The sequence below is a fragment of the Eriocheir sinensis genome, chromosome 33 (genome assembly GCF_024679095.1).
Source record: "Eriocheir sinensis breed Jianghai 21 chromosome 33, ASM2467909v1, whole genome shotgun sequence".
Taxonomy (NCBI): domain Eukaryota; kingdom Metazoa; phylum Arthropoda; class Malacostraca; order Decapoda; family Varunidae; genus Eriocheir; species Eriocheir sinensis.
The window spans coordinates 8,619,546-8,639,203 of record NC_066541.1 but is presented as its reverse complement, the minus strand read 5'-3'; the positions used below and the strand labels follow the sequence as shown (position 1 = coordinate 8,639,203).

The window sequence follows — 19,658 nt, the reverse complement described above, 5'->3', positions numbered from 1 at the left end:
AATAGGAACACGTGAATCAGGCGCGCCAAGCTACGTTAATTTCTAAGTCCACACAAAACACTAGATAATTCACCTTTCTACGCAAACCTAGTGAACACAGTTATTATCTTATTTATATTATTAATTTATATTATCTTGATTTCTCATTATAATAATAAAGGCACGTGTTTTGTCTTGAGAGGTAGAAATAACCGCGCCTTTTTTCCGAGACACACCCTTTTCCCCAGGGAGTTGACCTGACTGCGACCTGACAACAGCTGCTGGTTTGTTTTCGTAGATACACGTTTTTCCCAAGAGATTTGACCTGACAACCTCACCACAGCTGCGGACTTTTGTTATTGTCCCAACGCGCCAAATTATTTTCGTCTTGCCTCGCCCATATCTTCACCATGCCGTCCCTCAAGCGTTGTTCCGGGTGTGGCCTTCGCATGGCCAAGCAGTACTTTCTTTCCAAGGACATTTGTAGGTTCTGCTTTAAGACTCAGAAGGATGATCAGAGAGTTACAGAATAGGGTTATGACTCTTGCCGCCCAGGTAGACTTATTATTTAATACAGCAGCAACAAGCCCCGCCTCCTCCTCTTCCCCTTTCTCTTCCTCTTCCTCTTCTTCCTCGTCCTCCTCCCCTCCATCACCGGCTTTGGTATTCTCTTCTCCCACACAGCAGCCCCTCCCATCCTCCTCCTCCTCCTCCTCGACCGTTTCCACTCTCCCCTCTTCCCACCCCTCCTTCTCCTCTTCTTCCTTCTCCTCCTCCTCCTCCCTGCCTTCCTCTTCCATCCCCCCTCTCCCCTCCCCCCCTCCTCCTCCTCCTCTCCCTCTTTATCCTCCTCATCCTCAGCCTCCTCGTTCGTCCCTCCCTCCCACACCTGTCCCTCACCTTCCCTTTCCCCCTCTTCCTCCCTCTCCTCGTCCGTTCCTCCCTCCCCCCCTCACCCTCCCTTTCTACCCCTCCTCCTTCCTCTTCCTTCTCCTCCTTCTCCCCATTCTCCTCCTCCTCCTCCTCCCCAACATCCTCCTCTTCCTCTCCCTCTTCCTTCTCCTCCTCCTCCTCTCCACCTCCTCCTCTCCACCTCCTCCACAATTTATCCTCATTCTTCACAGCAGGTCCCTCCCCTCCCTTCCCACTCTCCCCTCCCCACTTCACCCACCCCTCCTTCTGGCCGCCAGGTGCTTGTTGTTGGTGATAGTCAGGTGCGTTATGTTGACAGGTATTTTTGCTCCAAGGATAAGAACAGGACGAGGGTGTGTTTCCCAGGGGCAGGGGTGGGCCATATATCAGACAGGATTGAGGCGTGTATGGCAAGCGAGGGATCGAACCCCATTGTCTTTCTTGTGGCAGAAGCGACGTTTCACGTGTGCCAAGCAAGGACCTTCTCCGGTGTTTTAGGGAATTGTTAGGTAGGATAAGAGACGCTGGTGGGTCGCCAGTAGTGTGTGGCATCCTGCCAAGGAGGGGCATTGGCGATGAATGGCTGTCCAGGGCGATAGCAGTGAACAGCAGACTTGCTGAGCACTGTGAGCACAATGGGTGGCTGTTCGTCGACAATTGGGACCTCTTCTTTGGCAATGACGCCCTCTACGCCCGTGACGGGATACACTTGACGTTCAAGGGTGTTGAGGCTCTCTCAGACTCCCTTGAGTGAGCACTTGGTACCCTGAGGGATTTTTCAGTATAGGCGAGGGGGGGAGGAGTAATGGGAGCAATGGGAGGAGTAATGGGAGAGGACATCTAGCTCATAATACAACCAGGCAACTTAGAAGTAATTATAGGGGAGTAACAGAGGGCGGGCTAAGAATCTTCTATACTAACAGCAGGAGCCTCAAAAACAAGATAGACTTACTAAGGGGTGAAGCTTGTTCAGAAAATTTTGACATAATAGCGATCACTGAGACATGGATAGACACTCCCAATAGAAATTTTAGATAGGAATTTGAAATAACAGGTTATCAGATGTTTCAAAAAGACAGAAGGGACAGAAAGGGAGGTGGAGTTGCGCTACATGTTAAAGACTCACTTAAATGTTTTGTTAACAATTCAGTCAAAACTAATATGGATTCAGAATCAGTTTGGGTGGACGTTTACAAAGGGAAAGAAAAACTAACTCTAGGAGTTCTGTAAAGGCCACCCAACCTTAACAGGCAGGACACGAGTATATTACTACAGGAAACTGGCAGGGCGAGTAGGAGTAAAAATGTCTGCGTAATGGGGGACTTTAATTATAGGAATATAGACTGGGAAGACCTAGTGGGTGACCTGGAAGCCGAGGACTTTCTTGAAGTTATACAAGATAATTTCCTTAAGCAGGAAGTTACTGAGCCTACCAGAGGAGATAACATATTAGACTTAGTCCTAACTAATAATGGAAACTTGCTACATGAGTTGGAAGTGGGCGGAGAGTTAAGAAATAGTAACCACAGAACGGTCCGTTTTAGCTTAGACTGGGTGGTAACCCGCGAACCAAACCCAGTGATAGTGCCAGATTTTAGAAGAGCAAATTCATGAGGGCCAGAACTGTGGGTTGGAGCCAGGAGAACCAGGTAGAAATGTCTTACAATAATTTAGTTAAAGTAATAGTAGAGGGGCAAGGACAGCATATACCACAGCGAACACTTAGAAAAGAAAACAATGACCCTAAGTGGATGATTCGTGGACTAAAACACGAGATAGGGTTAAAGAAGGGAATTTATCAGAAAATAAAGAATGGTGAAACACATCTCGGGGGCCTGTATGTCGAACTATCTAGATTAGTGAAGAAAAACACCAGGATAGCAAAAAGGAATTATGAGATCAAAGTAGCAAATGAGGCAAAAAGTAATCCTAAGGGCTTCTTTCAGATGTAAAGAACAAAAACAAGGGAGAAAATTGGACCGCTGAAAACAAACACAGGGGAGCTAGTGGAAAATTACGAAAATATGAGCACATTGCTGAACGACTACTTCCTTTCAGTATTCACACAGGAGGATCGAATGACTATTCCGGAAAGGATTCAGGTGTACGAGGGCGGGGATGGCGATAAATTGTGGGATATAATCATTACCAGGCAAGTAGTTCAGGATGAGATAGGTAAGCTTAAGAAGAATAAGTCGCCAGGTCCTGACGGGATATTTCCGAGGGTATTAAAGGAATTAGGTGATGCATTCAGTGACCCACTAACCGACATCTTTAAGATGTCGGTAAATACTGGTTATGTGCCCAGCCTATGGAAAGTAGCTAATGTGATGCCGATTTTCAAAAAGGGGGACAGGTCAGCTGCTTCAAACTATCGCCCAATTAGCTTAACATCGGTTATAGGCAAGATGCTGGAGTCCATAATAGCCAGGAACATTCGGGAGCATCTAGAGAAACATAGCTTAATTCACGACTCGCAGCATGGGTTCACTAAAGGTAGGTCATGCCTCACCAATCTCTTGTCCTTCTACAATAAAGTATTTGAGGCGGTAGACAGAGATGAAAATTATGATGTAATCTATCTTGATTATAATAAAGCATTTGACAAAGTTCCTCACCAACGACTGTTGCTTAAATTACAGGCTCACGGAGTAGAGGGTAAAGTTTTGAACTGGGTCAAGGTGTGGCTTAGCAATAGGAAGCAAAGAGTGCAAATCAATTGTAAAAGATCTGACTGGGGATGCGTTACGAGTGGGGTCCCACAAGGTTCGGTATTATGTCCACTTTTGTTTATTATTTATATCAATGACTTAGATACAGAAACTAGTATTGATGTCAGTAAGTTTGCAGATGATACCAAGATCGGTAGAGTAATTGAGTCGGATCAGGACGCTAGTATTCTCCAGGATGAACTAAACAGATTGTATGACTGGGCGGATAAATGGCAGATGGAGTTCAATGTAGGGAAGCGCAGTATTCTGAGTTCAGGTAGGAACAACCCCTCACATAACTATTGCTTAAATGACACTCTCATATTTCAAGGAGCGTAAGCAACAGAAGCACCGAAGTCTTCCTCAAACTATATTTAGCATTAGTTAGACCTCATCTTGACTATGCAGTTCAGTTCTGGTCACCTTACTATAGAATGGATATCAAAATGTTAGAATCAGTACAGAGGAGGATGACTAAGATGATTCAGGGGTTGAGAAACTTGCCATACGAGGAAAGACTCAAACAGTTAAACTTGCATTCTCTAGAAAGGCGAAGAGTGTGCGGAGACATGATCGAGGTTTATAAATGGATGAAGGGCTTTAATAAGGGGGATATTCATAAGGTTTTGTTGGTAAGAGAACCGGGTAGGACATGAAGTAATGGGTTTAAACTGGATAAATTCAGATTCAACAGGGACATAGGCAAAAATTGGTTAACTAACAGGGTTGTGGATGAGTGGAATAGGCTTAGCAGTCATGTGGTGAGTGCCAATACAATTGTCACATTCAAAAATAGAGTAGATAAATTCATGGACAGCGATATTAGGTGGGGTTAGATACACGGGAGCTTAGGTTCAAAGGAGCTGCCTTGTACAGGCCTACCAGCCTCTTGCAGACTCAAACGTTCTTATGTTCTTATGTTCTTACATAAAGATAGGCCTAGTGAGAGGACATGGATTGTGTCAAGTTGTATGCAGGTTGAGCCTAGGCACACAGACTAAGCAACAGTTCCCCACGAGACACTACAATGCCCACATTCATGACAACACTGACCAAGGCTAAGGTGCAGGGCAACCTACCTCCTTTGGGGCCCCCCTTCCCTTTGCCACCCTCACCTCCAACCTGGTGGCAGCAGCAGTAGAACACTGTTAGCATCACCCTTTCAACAAAACACACCTCAGCTTCTTCACTGATCCAATTATTAGTCTACAGTACACATCATATTCAACACTTTTCCACTCATTAATGATTTACATTCACTTTCACTACGCTAACTTTTAATGGAGCACTAGTGTTGCTTTAAGAAAAATCAGTTTGCAGCGCCATCACTATGATGCTTCCTCTTACAACACACCCGTTGGTATCAATTTTTGACAAATTATAGAGGTTTCATATTCATATATTGGCTTAATTACTCACTCAAGCATTCTCAAGCATTTGATTTCATGTCACAGCTTCTAACTTATTTTGCACACTGCTGCCTAAACTGGCTTCACTATATTGTTACTTTATAAACTGCACATGTAAACATTAACCCAACAAAGATCAGCAAGGAACTGTTGGAAAATGTCTCTGAAAGGTGGCTGAAAACTACTTTGCTGGCAGCTAGACAAGTTCAACTGTTACTGACAGTCACAAATGTACACACGATACATGAAAATAAGCACCAAGTCTATTTCTGGTACCTATCCTTCTCTGGGGAAAAAAAAAAATATGAACCACTGGCTAACATGACTATGCAATATGCAAAAAAAGAAAAATTCTGCACAGTTCCTATTATTTGCATAAAATCAACACAAACATACACACAACTACTATAAAAACAAATTCATCTACACTACATATTCACTGCTAATCTCTGAAATTAATAAATATTAGCCAATAAAGCCCAAGATGCAGTTAACCAAGTTACAAGTCTACAGCTACTATGGCAGCCATATCATAATTATCCACCTTGTCTAAATAACAAAAATGATATCAGTAGCAATTAAAGCTGCCTAAAGCTTGTCTTTATAACAAAAATTCCATCATAGCAATCAAAGCTGTAAATTAAGGAGCATTTGCTTCAGCCTTTGAGCCAAGACATGTAAGTGGTTTAGGCAGGAGTAATACATAATTTATGTCAGGGGATGTTAGGGGGTGTTTTCACTTACTCAAACAGTGACTGAAACTGAGCAGGAGAGAAAACTTAAATAAATTAACGTAGTCAACTTAATCAGATTTATACAAACAAAGTAAAAAAACATTACACAAAATTTCTTTATGAATTTTTGACATGGGAAAAAATCAATAAAGTAAGTACCAAATATCAAACACTAGGGTAGACATAAAAGAGTAAATAAACAAACTAAAATGCAAATAGAGTAATTTTCCCTCATGAAGACCCAGTAACCATTTGCTGAGACATCAAGGGAAAGGGGAGATAAGGGAAAAGGAGGGAGGGAGGGAGGGAAAAAGAGAGATGAATGGGGCACAGAAAGATAGGGGGAGGGATACAGAAAAGGATGGGAGGAGGGAAGTAGATGTAGGCCTAGACACATGAAGTTAGGATGGTCAGGCCAGGCAGGTGAGTGAGGGAAGAACAAGAGGCAGAACTCACCTTGTCCGCATCACCTGACCACATGGCCTTGAACTCCCCCCGGATGAGGGCAGTGATCAGGGTGGGGATGAGGGTGAAGGGCACCAGGTAGAGGAGGGCTGGCTGGGCACGACTCAGCAGCCACAGGGCGATGAAGGTGGCCACTAGCCCTGTGCCATAACCTGAACAGGGAGGGAACAAGGACAAACTTGTGGGTTATATTATTACAGCTCTTCATTGCTCATCATCAGGGACTCTAGGACAGTCTTTTCCAAACATTTTCCACTTTTCTGTCTGATGTTAGTACATCCCAACCTGTTCAGGCAGAAAGGCTCTAATTTTATTTATACACCTAGTTGTGTGCCTGCCATGGCTTCTATAACTTCTAGGTTCAACTAATAAATCAGTGGGGACATGTGCCAAGGGGGACACATTGCCTCAGCCACCCTACGATGCCATCACCAGGGGTTACTCCACAGACTTGCTCAAGCCATGAGCTTTGTGAGCACTCCCTTAACCTCATCCAGTTAGGATTATCTCTTACAGAAACAACCCAGAGAGCAGAGTACACTTCTGGGTAGCTTGCCAATCCCCCTACAACCAGAGTAAGCATTTACAGACTATGGAGGTAATATGCCTCCAATCAGTCTCACAGAGTAATTGATTATTAATATATGAAAGAACATGTAACAGTAATGAAGTTAGTAAGAGGATGCTAATCATAGTAAAATATAAAAAAAATGGAATAGGATACACAACAGCTAGCAAGACAAAGTTAGCAGGATATAAAACAGCACATGGATTACTGAAAGGCATAACAAGGGTAGATAACAATGGGAGACCCCTAACAATGGGGAGAGGGGGTCAAATGAAAAAGCAGGAAGTGTGATAGAAGTGCCTAGCAGGAAGTAGGAGGGTGTTGTCAGCAGGGTGAGGGGGTGTGAGCATGAGTAGAGGCAGCCTGGTTTCTGCTCACTAGCATGCCTCAGTTGCTCCTAATGACTTCACCATAAAGCCAACCAGCCAACCAGTCAGCCAGCCAACCAGCCTTCCCTGTCATCCTGAGCTGTGCATCGTTCTGTCTGTGTTGGCGTATGTATGATCAACTGTATGTGTTCTATTACGTATTGTTGACTTTATTAATGCTTGATGTATTTAAATAGTAGTAATTATTAGGCAAGGTTTTTATTTGTCAAGCACTATTTACTTCTCCAGAGGAATTGGAACTTTGGAAAAACAAGTACTAATGTGATTATTATCATGCATGTTGTTTCCTGTATGCACAAATATGGGTCCAATATTAATATCAGACAAGAGAAGTAAGCAGTAAAGTCTCTCTTCCTCTTATTATGTAACATCTTGGTCACCTTAGTTCTGATCACCCGACTGATTTCCTTGAGTAATCTCTATGTATAATTATTACCAAACACATTTGTCTGTTTAATTTTAATAGCTACTTCTGTCTGTTATAATAAATCTATTTGTTACCTTTACTTCACACATCCTTGTCATTCTGACCTTCATTAGCCTTTAAAATACTCATGCACAAATGTACACACACACACACACACACACACACACACATACAAGGAATCCTTATAATTTTTAACTTATGAATATTTTTCTTTTGCTTCTGGACTCTTCCCTCCTTATTAATTACATACTCTTTAATACTAACAAGTTCCTCTGTATCACTTTTCATAATTCTTTCTATTTTGTTCAGTTTGTGGAGGACACACAGCAGTTTAATTTACCAACTGCCCTTACTTTCTTTACTAAGTTCTCTTGGAACACCGCCTGAATAACTATTTTATCTTATATGGTAAGAGAAGGAACAAAATGGAAAAAATACCACAACATACTTTCAACCTGTTACCTTTACCATAACGTTATAATCAAATGCTTACCTATAATATTGACCAGGTAGTAGAGGTGGTAAGGGGTGCCCACTTGAAGGTCAAAAGAGTGCACGAATGCCACCAGGAGGCCAGGAATCAGGATGTCGCCAAAGCCCAGAAGGTTGTAGTTATCGGAGGGTTGACATATTGTGGCGATCTCCATCTCAGAGAAATCAGGAACCTTCAGCACCATGGGAAGTTGTTCCTGGCTCGACCCACCCTTGGCCACCTCCACCATGATGCTCTTCTGGTCCTGCCATGAGGAAAGGGTGAGGCACAGTGAGTAGAAAATTGAGTTAAGGGAGGAAGGGGCAAACAAGTACATATCAGATGAATTACATATCAGATGAATGGACTGCAGCTCCACCCCACTCACTGATGTTATGAAGGGAGTGATGAAGACAAAGAAGATGTCGTACACCACCAGGCCGCTGAGGAGGATGGTGCAGATCTTCAGGTTTGGTAATCGGATCAGCTTCAGCACGTTGATGCTGAAATACAATGCAATACTCACAATGAGGTATGATGTAGTTACAAGACATTTATGAAACATGATGTGCAATTCAAAATCAAACACCAGTCACTGATGCTTCCAAAAGAATTATTCACACAAATACACAAACTCCTGCAGAAAACATTAAAAGCTGCTCTTCTTCGTCTGATCAAATTGTACACACGTGCGTATAAATCCATTTATGACTCAAAAAACAAGCATCTCCAGAAATAGCATAAATAAGCACTTTAATTTCAAGACATAACATTCCTTCATAACAATGTTAGCAATCCTTATCAATGTGTTTACTTAACAAAATTGAAGAATCAAAGCATTATAACTTTGTCACATCAAAACACATTTTAAGTTACTTAAATGCATAAGGAGTCAATACCCAAATTTACATCCTTCCCTAAAAACTTGAAATGTTCATGAAAACCATTAGCAGTCCTCGAAGAAATTCACTGAACCCAAGCCCATGACCACTCCAGCTCACCTGAATGCAATCCCAAGGATGTCTTGCAGGATCCAGGCCCAGGGCTGCTTGCGCATGACCACCCACACCACTGTCACCCCAATGGAGAACAGCAGCAGCAGGATCTGGCGCAGCTCCAGTGTTCCACGCACCAGATAAATGTTGAAGTAGGGAGTCCTGAAACAAAGGAGGAGGAAAATGGAATGTAACAGATATACTAACCATTATGAAGTATTCCTTTGTTACAACATTGTTACTATTATTAAACCACTCAATCTTTTTTCAAGTCAAGTCAACAATGTTTTCCTCTTTTTAAATGCTGCCTATGCACTGGTAAGCTCTCATGGGGCCTCTTGGACAATCCAGCTCATTAGCAGAACCAGAGAATTTTATCTATAGTGGCCGCTGTGATGTATGACTCTTGCCTGGCCCATGCTGCCCCAGTGTTCCTCTAAGACTGAAATAGCTGAAGCAAGAGTTGACTGAAGATTTGGGCAGCACATGAAGTAATTTTCTGGCACTCAACAATGTTAAAAATTGTCAGTGTTTTGTGGTGAGACTCGAACCTAGGTCCTCGGGATCACCCTGTCTGCATGCTAACCAATCAGCCACCACCTCCCCGATGTTGTTTAAAACTGCTTTTGAACAAAGTTGCTCACTCTTTTATAATTCAGCCATTATTTATGTTATTCATTAACTATCTTTCCTAACAACTCAACTATAAAACTTTTAATCCCTGCATTTGAATACAAATTCATACAACAGCAAAATTAATTACATATTTTCCATTAACTAACAAGTAACAATATTACTTAAAAACTGTTTCAGAATATCACTACTAAACCTGTAATCAATTCAAATTAGTTTTATGATTATGATGATACACAAAGATTTGCACAAAGGCTGGCACAGGTGCCTTGTGGAGTGAGGCGGAGCAGCAACACTCACCTGCACGTGCCACAGGGGATGCGGGACACGATGGGGTGGAGGCAGGAGAACACGGCCACCGAGGAGGCAATGCAGAACATGGCGATGATCACATACACTGCAACACCACCACAGAAAACATGTTAAAGGAAAACTTTATCAGCACGGCATCTACCTGATGACAATAATAATAATAATAATAATAATAATAATACCTTTGTGGCAGATCAATCATAAAGAATCTATTTTCAAGTTGCACATCACTACACTATATTATTCCATACTCCATGACCCTTATCATTAATGCATATTATCACATCACAATTTTATTTTCTAAATCAAGTATCACATATTCATATTAGTCATTGTGAGGCTGTATAAACATATTTGTCAACTTGAAAACAGAAGTGAGATGTTCTTGAAACAAAAATCTGTTGCAAATTATCATCCCTTTAAGTTCCCAATATCAATCAAGAAAATAAATGATTAAATAAAATAAAATAAAATAAAGTAAATACATGTACACAATGCCATAAAAGGTAGCACCAAAAACTAAAGTACATTATGCACAATAAAGTCTTAAAATAATATAAATAGTAAAGGAAGAAAATACGCACTAACCTTACATCAATTCATTAAAAATAATAAATAACCAAAGGAGAAAGAACCTCAACAACCACCAAAGAAGAGTTTTGAGCTGGAGACGGGTAGCCCTGAGACAAGGCTTTACACTCACCCAGGTAGTCGAAGAAGAAGTAGAGGCTGAGCAGCATGAGGCACATGAGCATCACAAAACCGAGGATGCTGAGGGGCGACAGGTTCATGGAGGCTTCTTCTCGGGGCATCCCTCCGTCACGCAACTCCTCCCCCCCTACGCCTGGCTCACTCGCCCTCTCACTCAGGTACCTGGGAGGGTGGGACACTCCCTTGTTAACTAGGTACAGACCCACTACACAGGTGCACTCTCTTCTGATGCGGGTATTGGTTACACATATGACACAAGCACAAACTCATCATATATACAAATATATAGAGTAAAGTCTCACATTTGGTGACTAACTGGTGCCAGAGAAACCTCACCAAATTTGAGTTCACCAAATGCGAATCATCAAAACAATAGGAAAAACGTTAATTAGTATCACAGCCTTCGGTCAACATGTTTTTGGATTTTTGGGCTTTAAACCTCATTTTATCTATCATTCTCAGATATCAACACATAATAAAAAGATAAGATGAAAAAATAATTTCTCTAATCTTCATCCTGTAATTAGTACAGCGTGTGGGAGAAACGAGTACCGGCTATGTAACCAAGCGGCGCCTCCACTTACGCTGGTGCTCCCACCCTGTCGTGCGCTGACCGATCCCCCTCCACCATCACTTCTCTCCTATGAATAACAAAGAGTCAAACTCATTCAATTTGTTGGTCACATCAACAACGTCGTCTATTACTTTATTGTCATAATCAGTCATTAGAGGATACAAGAGATAATTGGTGATGACCTATGCTGAAAATTTAGCTCCAAAACTAGTGATTTCTGTGACAAATAATCCAAAATGATAGCAAACAAAGAAAAACTCACCAGAAATAAAAGTTTCATCCTTATAATACAAAGAAATAAGGAAAAAATAAGCGCTTGAGCCCTCACAAAACAATAAGGATGGCAGACTCTGCTGCTCCTGCCACTGACAATAACAACAACAACTGTCAGAGGTGGAGTTCAGAGTCTGTCATCCTCATTGTTTAGTGAGGGCTCAAATGCTCTTTTTGCTTATTTCTATGGAATGTGAAGACAAAACTATTATTTCTGGTAAGTTTTCATTTGTTTCCTATTGATTTTCATTATTTGTTTCATGAAACACAAAACGAAAAAGTGATTTGTAAAAAAACAAATGTCAGATTCATCTGAAATACTAAAAAACTACCAGGATTTTTTTTTTTTTTTTTTTTTTTTTTTTTGAATCAATGGATGATCTAGCCGCAAATTTACCAAACTGATTTCACACACAATACTCGCATTTTGGCTCCTTTTTTCCACTCTGAGGTTTATCTATGTCTTTACCCCTCCCATTGTTCCTTCCAGTACTCGTAGAGGCCTTTGATGCCACATCACACTCGGTAGATGGCAATGGGTTACATTAGTAAAAGTGAAAGGTGATGCATGACAAGTTGTCACATGGTTAAGATTCACTCATGACTGTTTCATCAGCTGGCTTGACATCATCAACATGGCGGCTGAGCCGCTGAAAACTGGGATCGTAAATGTTTATCACTGATAATCTTTTAGCAAGGAAATGCAGCAATAACAGTTAACAAGAATTGTCAAATGCAAGACTTTGGTCACCAAATGCAACTGAGTGTTTGCTGAATGGGGTGAAATAATCACCAAACAGGAGAATATGGTCACCAAATGAAAATTAGGGTGGTGATTGACTTTAGTAGCCAAATGCAAATTTGCAAAGTCTGAACACACCAAATGCAAGACTTTACTGTACATTTATTCCTTATAGTATACAAACATTGTGCAACCATTCATATAGCATGGAGAAACTCTTTAAAAAGGTAAGTTGCTCACTAAACAAGAACAGTCTCACATCATTAAGGGGAGCGTCCGGTTTGAAGACCGAAAAAATATGAAAAATATTACTTTTTGTGAAAAAAAAATATGTGGTTGGGTTGCACATTGGCTATCATTTCACAAAGATTTATGGTAAAACACGCAATACTTTTGGTTTAAATCCCATTTAAAGGTCCGGTACTCAACCACGAGTGTTTGTTTACATCAATAGCGTCAGGTTCTTTCCCCCAAAACTGTGGAAAGAACGGCAAAATCTTTATATTTTTTGGTGAACATGATATGGCAACACTAAAAGCTAGTGTGTTTGGGGGAACTGGGACTGTCAACCGAGAAGCCCGAGATGCTAGTGCCTGCCAAGCTGTGAAGGAGAGTAGACGCTCGCCATCTGTCCTCGCGTAGACTCAAGACCGCTGCTTATTTTCCCGCTGTTTCCTGCTTTTTGCCTGCTCACAGCCATGGGATGGGTATCTAAGAGGAAGAAGCAGAGTATGGATGCCTGGATGAAGAGCATCGATGTGAAACGGAGAGATGTGTCCATGGACTCACACAGAACGCAAATGAGAGCTTTCACAGCAAGATGTGGGCACGGGCAAGGAAAGCAAAGTTTGCCGGCTTCAGGAGACTGTCATTTGATGCACAGTCTGCAATATTAGACCACAACTTCGGGTACCAGAAGGCATGTTTGCTGACAGCCTTCAATATCAAGTCGAAGGCACTAAGAAGATCCCTCACAGCACAAGATAAAGACAGGAGGAGGCACAGCCAAGCCCAGCGGAAGCCAAAGCCAGAGAAGAAAGAAGAAGCATCAGCAGACTATGTATCTGGTGGCTTCTAACTGAAAACATCAAGCTGAACAACCATGAGGAGTATGGGCAACATTGGTACCCCACGCTTGACAAGATAACACCTTGCCTTTAGGAAGGGCAGGGGTGGGAGAAGGAGCCTGATACGCTTAAAAACACACCTGATTGTACTATTAGCTTGCATATAATCATAATAAAACATATCATACCTGAAAACCTTCCTAGTATGTAATGACAGGTGTGAGATCAATGAATAAACTTTATTGGCCCGTATCTCAAAACATAAGTTATTACCCTTCTAAAATCTATTTTGGGGCCAGTTTTAGCTTGATTTCAATGAAACAAAAACTAAATGGCAGAGGAATGTTTCTTAATCAAAAGTACGCTGCATTTTTTTTATATATAAGTGAGCTGTCATTTTATATTAATATTTTTTTGGCAAAAAAAGTAAAAAAAAAAATAAAAGCAAAATGTGAAAAAATTCATAAAACAAAAATAAAAGCAAAATTAAAAAATCTAAAAGCGTAGAAACACACTATATAATAACGTGTCTTAGCCACAAAAAAATCAAGGCTGTGGGGCCAATAATAACGCCAGAATAGCACTCATAAATTTCAGAAGGGGCTGTTGGGGGCTGGCGGGGCTGGAGACTAGAATGGGACTGAATGTCTAAAATTGATGTACAGGTTGTCAATACTTCACAGCATAAAAATCAGAGTGATTCATGCATAATTACCAGAGATATGGCAACCCCGTTCAAAACCGGACGCTCCCCTTAAGTCACTCAGGCAAGTAATCATAAATATGTTAGCCTTATTACCCTGCAGTGCAGTGGTTAGCATCCCCAACTACAAATCCACAGGCCTGGGTTCAAATCCCGGCCTCCCAGCCTGGGCAGTTAGCGTGCAGCCCACCAAGCTGTTCATCCATCCTTTTGGGATGGTCATTAAATGAGTAACTGGGGAAACCTGTTGGCAGTAAATTGTGGTAACCTGGATGTCACACTAGCCCTGCGTCAGGTTAATGGATCCTCTCCCACCACAGGCTCACGGGCCAACGGGATGGAGATGAGCACTGCCGCCATGCACAGATATAGTGTTTGCTCCCAACTTTACCTTTACCTTTATAGACAGGGTATTGATGTGAAGAGGATAAATATGTGTCAAATATATGTAATAATCTGTTTGACTATAGAAAAATTCTCATATAGTGCTAGAGGGACCACTGAATCAAGGTCACTTTAAGTTGAGGTTCTAAATTTTTTAACAGACTTTTAGCAGAACAATTTTTTTTTTTTTTTTTTTTTTTTTTTTTCATCGTACAGCTACTCCTTTGTTGAAAAAGAGTATGTCTAATTAATTTCCTGAGTTCCCTTGCCTGCAACTATCATTTCTCCCCATCAGCTTGCACCCCAAACCTCACACCCTCACACAGCAGCATGCAGAGATGTACTCACAGCTTGTGGCGGACTTTGCCGGACCAGAAGGCACCAACAGAGACAGAAATCATGGCCAGCACCCAGATCACCAGCAAACTGAGGGGCAGCGGCGAGGCTTCGGGGGAATACAGGCCCACAGTCACCTCGTCCCCGGCATCCTGAGGAGGTCAGGGGAAAAGATGAAAGGTATTGCTTTTTGGTACATTTCATGGCTTTTTCCTTACTTGTTTTAACCAAGAGAAACAGTAAAGTGGTGAAATAAAGCTGAACACAGTCATGGAATATATACTGGCCTCATAAAGTACAAATTAACCTCACCATCTCCCCTGATACCCACCATGATGTGCGTGTAGCTGGAGTTGTGGAGGAATGCCAAGGTGAAGTTATAATGGGTTTCATTCTCACTGAGGGGGTTGAGAGAACCCTTTGTGTTCTCCTTCACTATGAGGGTGCCAGCACCACCAAGACTCTGGAAGTAAACTCTTCTTTACTGTTCAGCAGTGGTAAGTACATCAGTCAGGGGTTACTAACTACTGTGAGAGACAAAGACACACCAGACGTGAAGGTTAGGGCATGTTCAACAACTCACCTGAGCTGACAGAAAATTAATTATTGTGAAAATAAAAGATGTTTATCAATCTTTATTTTGACATGCCTCAGCTCAGGTTTTCTAGGTGGTACTTTTCCTGATATGAGTGCTAGGTAGAGCAATATGTATAAAGTTGCATACAAACCCTACCACAGCTGAGCTATGAGAGAAAATTCTATCTATTATCTCATGTAAACCCACTAGAGAGTATGAGACCTACATGATACATAAACAGCCACGGTAAATATTTTATCGAAAAAGGCATTTAAACTTATATTAGTCATAAGACATGCTGGGAAAGATTTGCAATAAGAAATTTGAATTAACTAATTATATTCTATCCAATGTTCAATGGTCCACAAATATACCCTCCAGTATTTGAGCCAGAAGGAGCAGGTTAGCTTCCTTGCACCTGACTGACTGACACATTAGCAAAGGCAGATCAGGCAGCAAAGGACAAGAGGAATGGAGAGAGAGGAGAGTCATCAAAAGGAATTATGACCTCCCATCATCTCCACAGTTCTGGGCAGCCAATGGTATAAAAGTTTACCAAAGAACAACAATCTCCGTCATGTGGGAGCGTCTTGCAAACTCTAGTGATGTATAAGAAGCTACCTGTATTCTGCTGGCTCGTTCCAAGGCTGAGCAGTTGTCGTCAGAGGATATAAAGATGAACCTGTCCTTAAGGTCGGCAGTGGTAGGAGGCGGCTCTTCACACACATTCCACTCCAGTGCATCAAACACTGGCCGGTACAACTGTGCAAGAAAATGATCAAGAGTAGATTCCCAGCATGAAAACTCTTCAAGAGAGGAAACCTGTAAAATGATGCTACAAATAACTTCATACACCACGATATTAACTATATTAAATTCTTGATTGACCGTATGTAAGTTAAATACATAATTATATATCTTTTTTTACAGGAAAGAAGGCTGTTCAAAGAAAAAAAATAGAATCAAAAGAGACTGCTGGTGCCTTTATGATATATGAAAGTATAGAAAAGAAAATTAATCAAGAAATGTGAATTATATGAGGCATGTGGGAAAAGTTAGATAGTCCAGACCATCTTTTTTTTTTAAGCAAGGGAAGGAGCTCAAGGGCAAAAAACAAAAAAGCCCGCTAGGCACTGCTCAAATTACAGCAAAGAGAGTGAGTGGCCAGAGGAGAGGTCAATATCAGAATACAGAATACAACATAGATACAAAAGATTCAACACACAAGAGAGGTGACCACAAACATTCATGAATTCTTAAACTCTTGATTTACTCACCGCAGAGTCTTCGTCCGCAGCAAGTTTGGTGATGGCTCTGTAGAAGAGGACGCAGTACTTGTCTGACTCATGGCTGGACGCATTTGGGCGGCTGTTGAGGATGCCACGCACGGGATAGTACTCTTCCCATGCCTGAGAACAAACCACTCAGCTCAGTGTAATGCCATGGAAGTATTAAAACAATCTACCATCACATTGAAACCCTTTAACAATCCACCATTAAGGTAAGCGAGGCATCAGGAGAAGGGGTATAAGGGACAATGACATTTGTTTCTAGGTTGCACTGGGACAGGCAGGCTACACATCCAAGGAAGAAGATACAAGTTGCATGAGAAAAGTGATCCTTGGTACACCATATACAAGGTCATTTTACCCCTCCAACTTGTTTCCTATTATTCCTGTGATGTGCAGCTTGCCTTTACCAATGCACACTAGAAAAAATGGCTCTGTCCTTTATGCCCTCTCCTCAACACGCCTCAATTGTGAAGAATCAAAGAGAAGTTAGTCAATATATAATATCTTTGTAAGGGAAGTGTTCTTGGGGAGGCGTGTAGTGAATCACATCAATCACCACCATAAGTATATTAAAAGACCAATTAGTATAGGCCTCTCCCTGACAGGCAAACAAACAGTACTTATTTATAGGCAAAGTAAAGGGAAGTGATTAGAGTATGTGATGATCTTAAATAAAACTTGGCAACCCTGTGTATAATGTGAATTTAGAGGTTGAAAAATTTCCCAAAACTAAATATAAAAGCAAACCATCATGATTGAGATTTTTAAAATACTCAAAGGGGTTGACAGGGTAAGGGGGATAGGGACTTCCTCAGATGGCTTCACAGACACTCACACCTACAGACCAGTGGCCACACACTAAAACTACTCAAGCCAAGACATCGCACCCATAAGAGGAATATTAAAATTTCCCCTCAAGAGTTGTGAAGCACGGGAATAAACTGACAGAGGTTATCAACAGAGCAAGCGTTAACTCCTTTAAAAATAACTATGACTGGCATGATAAGAACCTAAAGTAAAGAGAAACCCCTTATGAGGATTATAAACTCCCTTGTTTGTTAAGCAATCACTAGGAAAACAAGTAAGTGGGTGATGATGTGTAATACCCACCACAGCCCCATGCCCCTGCCCAATGCCTGAACTAGTATTTTTAGGCTGGGAAATTTACTGAAACTGAATATAAAAGCAAACTATCAGAGTGACTTGGGTGTAATGCTTAGCTATACTCATCACTGCCCCTGTCTGGTGTGTCCGTTCCGTCAGATAAGATTGATATTATGCACCCTTCATGGCTATTTTCACAGTAGTTTTGATCAATGCATTCTTTCCTATAGATTTCCAGGTGTAAAGACTAGTAGAAAAGATATAGGGTAACAGAAGAGCAGGTGGTGAAGTAGAGGGGATTGCGAAGGGTGCATTAAATAAGTCATCTGTATGGTCACCGTGCCATCAAGAATCTAACGGTGCTTCGGACTGCCTTTACAACACACGGGACGACTCGCTTGCCACCTGGATTAATGTATATGTAAAAGGAAAAATACTGAATACAGGTGAGAAGGAAATGGCAGCGTAAGAGGCATGCACTATCACGAAGATGAAGAAAGTCCGAAATCTCAACAGGGAAAACTTGTGTGTGTGTGTGTGTGTGTGTGTGTGTGTGTGTGTGTTAATTTCCTCCTTGAACTCACCTAACCTATCGTAACCTCACCCCTATGTGCACCTCGTCCCTTTGGCACCTAAGTAACGTGGAAACACACCTTACTCACGAAGCTCATTGTACCCTCGGCCGGCCTCAAATACACCAAAAATGCCGCCCACTCTATACACCAGGTCTTCTTGTATCTATCTAGACTTATCAGTGCTCACCTGGACGACATACTGGCTGAGAATCGCAAAAATAACAGTGCAGGCGGCTGGAGCTCGGACCGCCATGTTTGTTTTTGTTGTCACTCCGAGCCTGGCGGGGCTGCGAGAAATACCTCCTCGCAGAAATAAGTCGCTCTGCTGTCCACTACGCATGCGCACTGGGGCATACACAGCAGGAAAACATGCATTTGCCTGGATTTAAGTAATAGGAGTAATTATAGTTAGGCCCATGGATAGATATTTTAGTATAGGGTAAATCTCTCTCTTCCCTTCCCTTTCTCGTCCATTATCTCCCCTCTCCCAGTTTTTTTTTTTTTTTTTCACGGATTTTTCATCCTAGTTTTTTCTCCACTTGTGATCTTTGTGATGGTTGACAACACACCAGACCGACAGACCAAACAAGCAAGAACTGATTGATCATCAACGTGGGATCCGTAATTCTTTCTAAAATCTGCCCTATTCGTTTGTTGTAAAGCATTCTCTTGATTAAAACTGTTTTTCTGATGTTTGTGCCATGTATTGGAGCCGAAACGCGACAAGTATAAACGATAGCGGTGAGTGAAATATAATAAGTAAGCAAGTTGAACCTCTCTATGGGAACTATTTTGCGGCTGCGAGCTGATTCCTTCAACAACGGCGTTCGATTTTCCGGACGTGATTTTGTCCTGTACATCGGCTATTTTAGGAACCCTCTCACTTTGGTGTCATGTTAACCCAGTTGCAGCGACGGGCCAAATTTGTGCTATGATATAACCCCCAAAAAATAGATGATGCATAAACTGATCAGAAATGCTTTGATATATATATAATGAAATGGTTTGTGCGAGTGATGATTTTTTCTCATTTTTCTCGCTTAGAGGGACCATTAAGAAACATGATCTCCGCAGCTACCGGGTTAAAAAAAAAGGTGCTTTTTTTCAGGGATGACTGATATGTTAAGCCTGATATGTAGCCACCACTGAGATGTGTATACGTCTGAAATAACGGTATATTGGTCATGGGGATTCCCCGGGCTGCTATACTGGTTCATCACGTGAGCACGCAACTACTTAAGGGCCGCTTTCACAGTCGTCTGGTACGCACCCTAACCAAAGGCCTTACCATCCTGATAGCAGCCGTTACCATCG

General features: G+C 41.7%; 1 protein-coding gene across 3 annotated transcripts; it reads right to left on the bottom strand.

The window, feature by feature from the left end:
* Window positions 1-4,440: 4,440 nt before the first annotated feature.
* Window positions 4,441-18,659, bottom strand: LOC127006690 (signal peptide peptidase-like 2B). 3 transcript variants are annotated; one of them, XM_050876890.1, is made up of 13 exons: window positions 18,532-18,659; window positions 16,651-16,782; window positions 15,995-16,135; window positions 15,128-15,259; window positions 14,809-14,948; window positions 11,302-11,358; window positions 10,710-10,879; window positions 9,995-10,091; window positions 9,068-9,223; window positions 8,455-8,569; window positions 8,088-8,331; window positions 6,202-6,362; window positions 4,441-4,724 (listed from the first exon to the last, which is right to left on the bottom strand). In XM_050876890.1, exons 1-13 carry the CDS (start codon window positions 18,595-18,597, stop codon window positions 4,587-4,589), a joined length of 1,749 nt encoding a protein of 582 aa, XP_050732847.1. In that variant the 5' UTR covers window positions 18,598-18,659; the 3' UTR covers window positions 4,441-4,586. The 3 variants fall into 3 exon arrangements, with proteins under 3 accessions (XP_050732847.1, XP_050732848.1, XP_050732849.1); XM_050876892.1 differs by having other exon boundaries at window positions 4,699-4,761; XM_050876891.1 differs by lacking the exon at window positions 11,302-11,358.
* Between the last annotated feature and the right edge of the window lie 999 nt (window positions 18,660-19,658).